Here is a 3298-nt window from a genome sequence, read left to right on the forward strand (position 1 = left end):
TATCAAATTAACAAATATTTGAGAGTATTTCCAATACTTTGAGAGTATTTTAAATAATTCTATTTTTGCAAAGAAATATTTTATATATGTTGAACGCAGAATTTTCTTCTTTGACCTTAATTTTTTATGATGTAATAAAATAATTTACTTATTTAAATTTAAATTTAATAAATTATTACTTATTTACCATCCCTAGGAAATATTTTTATGTATGATATGGTAAAAATATATATTTGTGTCTTCTTGAGTCAAGAGAAATTTTTGGAATGTTTAGAAATAGATTTAGTTTATAACCAATATAAAAATATCTCCTTAGAAATGTACTCAGTTTCTATATATATTGTATAGATTTTTATATAAATATGAATTTTAAGTAGAGATCAATAACACAACAATCTTGAAAAAGAGGAATTAAGTCAGGTGATGCTAAATTTGTAATTTGTGATATTTTATATATTATCTTTAAAAAACAAACTAAAATCACTATAGAGCATTATATTTTTCCATATTTTTTTTATCAAAAATGTAAAAAAAAAACCCATTATAGTATTTTTAATAAATTTTTGTAAAAAAATTTTTTTTTATATTTCATAAATATATTAAGTCATATTATATATGTAATAAGCTTTCAGCATGCATGCAGTACTTTAATACTCATCTTACAAACGATTTATAAGTATTTGCGTTAATGACTGTCGGTGGTCTGTCGGTGGTTAAGAATCAGCATCACAAGAGTGTGAACGATTGTTGAATAAAGTAGAGATCAAGATATCAATAAGTACTCATAAGTACTTATCTTATACTTGAATAGTATGAATCAATGAGTAAACTTTTTTTAAGGTAGCGATTGCCGTATTGACCATTTCTAGCATTCGCAATAATTTTTAACGAATTTTGCGTGATCGCGCGAGTTATACTCTATTATCTTATCCCTATGCTAAATATTTTGTAATCGTTGTTCGACCTAATCAAACAACGAAACATCTACATTGCATCCTACTAAACATTGTATTATCGTTGTTCGACCTAATCAAACAACGAAAGATCTACATTATACTTTACAATATTCTACTATCTTTAACTAAACATTGTAACTAAAAATATTATTATCGTTATTCAGCCTAACCAAAGAACGTTCCCATTGTATTCTATTATCACTACATACCTTATTATACTTTACAATCTCTAACTAAACATTGTAACTAAAAATATTATTATCGTTGTTCGGCCTAACCAAACAACGAATTGTCTTATCAGGATTCGATACTTCGAATCCTCTCTATAAATATAAGCAAATATGTTAGATATAGGTTAGTCTTAAGATTCACGTTTAATAAAAATGTTGAAATAACTGAAGTTTTGTGTCTTCATTAATTTATCTGGCGCAGTCGACGCTAGTTTTTCATAAGACAAAAGTGAAACAATAAAAGAAAAAGGAAAAAAACGCTCAAAAATCGCAACAATTAATTTTTTAAATTTAAAAAGTGAACATTAATAAGAAAAAAGGTTAATAAACTGCATCGAGTATTTTTATTTATATAGTGAATTAAAAAAAAAAACGCAAAAAAACCATAAAGACTATTTTTTTTTAAATAGTGAACTATAAAAAAAAAGAAAACTAAAGTAAAAAAAGGGGATGGAACAACGTCCATATACCACAACATAAATGAAAACTTAATAGCAAGCTCAAATTTTGCTCCATGAACAAGTAAGACAACAGCACACACAGCAGAATATGCAACAACAACAAGGGTTTTTAGCACAAAAGGATATTTTGACATGGTTCCGAAAAATCAAATGTCTAGATAAGGATCATGATGCCACAGCTTTTATAGCATCGGTAGAAGCCGTCATGGAACTATGCTTATCAGACAATCATCAACTAATGAAACTTGCTATGACCATCATAATTAATTAAAAAATAACAGAAGACGCTGGCAACTACATCTGAGGACTAGGACCAACTATAACATGGGATCAAGTTAAAATAAAGCTTATGGATCATTCCAGACCGAGGTCAACGTATGGTGATATCTATAATTAATGCCGTATTATTAAAGTAAGTAGTTTAAGAGATTTATTTTACTACTTTGAAAATGCTAAATCACAGCTTAAAAAAATTTACACATTTGATAATAATAAACCAGAGATATATGACCCAAATAGAGTAGATAGAGACTTAGTAAATATTTTAATAAAAAAAATTGATATACCGTTAAGAACATACCTTGACCAATATAATACACTTAATGACGTTATAAGAAAGTACACACATATTAAAGTACTAGATGACCCACGAACGATTCACTTTCATTATAGACTGTAAAAAATCATCACAGTCACAATATTGTAACAACACACGACAACAACTACACCAAAATAATCAAAACTCAAATTACACAGACAAACGACAACAACCACATCAAAATGATCGAAACTTAAATTGCACATATAGACGCCAACAGCCACAACAAAGAGACCAAACACCGTTTATACCTAACAACCAATATAATTATAACAATAATTTTAGGCGACACAATCAGAATAAAACCGGTAACTCAATTCGGACTAGAAATTTCCACTTGAGTGTTGACACACAATACACTAGATTAAGTCAAAATGGAACAGGACCCCAACCTATGGATGTTGGCAATTTACAGGAAGACTTAAATTTTTCCCAAACGCCTCAATTTGCAAATTGGTTCTGATACTAGTATAATAAAACCGAACATTCTAGAAAAACATTTTACAGAAGAAAAACTCTTAAATCCCCTATTGTATAGAACCTTAAATGGAATGAATCAAGTAAATTTTAAAATCACCACTCCAATACCTAGAGAATTTAATGTTTCAAGTACCCACTCATGGAAAGTAATTAACTTCAATAGCCAAAATTACGAAGCAATAATAGGCCGAAATTTTCTCATCCCTCTTAAAGCTAAGATAGACGTAGAGAATAAATCTATTAACATATTAGGAACCACCACACATTTCGAGAACTTTAGCCCGTATAAAGACTAGGAAATTAATGAATTTAGTGATATTAAAGATTTATACCTAAATCATTTAAATCGGGAGGAGATGCAATCGCTAACAAATTTATTACAAGACTTTAGCGATTTTTTTTTTCAAAGAAGGGGACAAACTTTCTTGTACTCATGAACTAAGGCACGAAATAATAACAACAAATGACCGACCAATATATTCAAAAATTCATAGATACCCCCAAATTCACGAAATCTGTTTTTCCTTCTTTTATATATTCATTAAATTACCAACTTAATTTAAACTTTAATTT

At 28.3% G+C, this 3298-nt stretch overlaps 2 protein-coding genes across 2 annotated transcripts in view; both read left to right on the plus strand.

Annotated features, from left to right (window-relative positions):
• Positions 1-1918, plus strand: part of LOC119684027 (mannose-P-dolichol utilization defect 1 protein homolog 1-like) — a 5132-nt gene extending 3214 nt beyond the window's left edge. Inside the window, exon 4 of the mRNA XM_038097963.1 lies at positions 1710-1918. Coding sequence (XP_037953891.1) covers positions 1710-1918 — 209 coding nt within the window. The remainder of the gene's footprint in view (positions 1-1709) is intronic.
• Positions 1919-2288: 370 nt separating this feature from the next.
• Positions 2289-2708, plus strand: LOC119684035 (uncharacterized transmembrane protein DDB_G0284971-like). The gene has a single exon (XM_038097975.1). It carries the CDS (start codon positions 2289-2291, stop codon positions 2706-2708), a length of 420 nt encoding a protein of 139 aa, XP_037953903.1.
• The last annotated feature ends 590 nt before the right edge of the window (positions 2709-3298 follow it).

This window comes from Teleopsis dalmanni, chromosome 1 (genome assembly GCF_002237135.1).
Source record: "Teleopsis dalmanni isolate 2A chromosome 1, ASM223713v2, whole genome shotgun sequence".
Lineage (NCBI taxonomy): Eukaryota > Metazoa > Arthropoda > Insecta > Diptera > Diopsidae > Teleopsis > Teleopsis dalmanni.

What these genes read in the sequence shown, in the direction of transcription:
- LOC119684035 (XM_038097975.1), top strand. Translation starts at nt 2,289, where the DNA reads ATGACCCACGAACGATTCACTTTCATTATAGACTGTAAAAAATCATCA.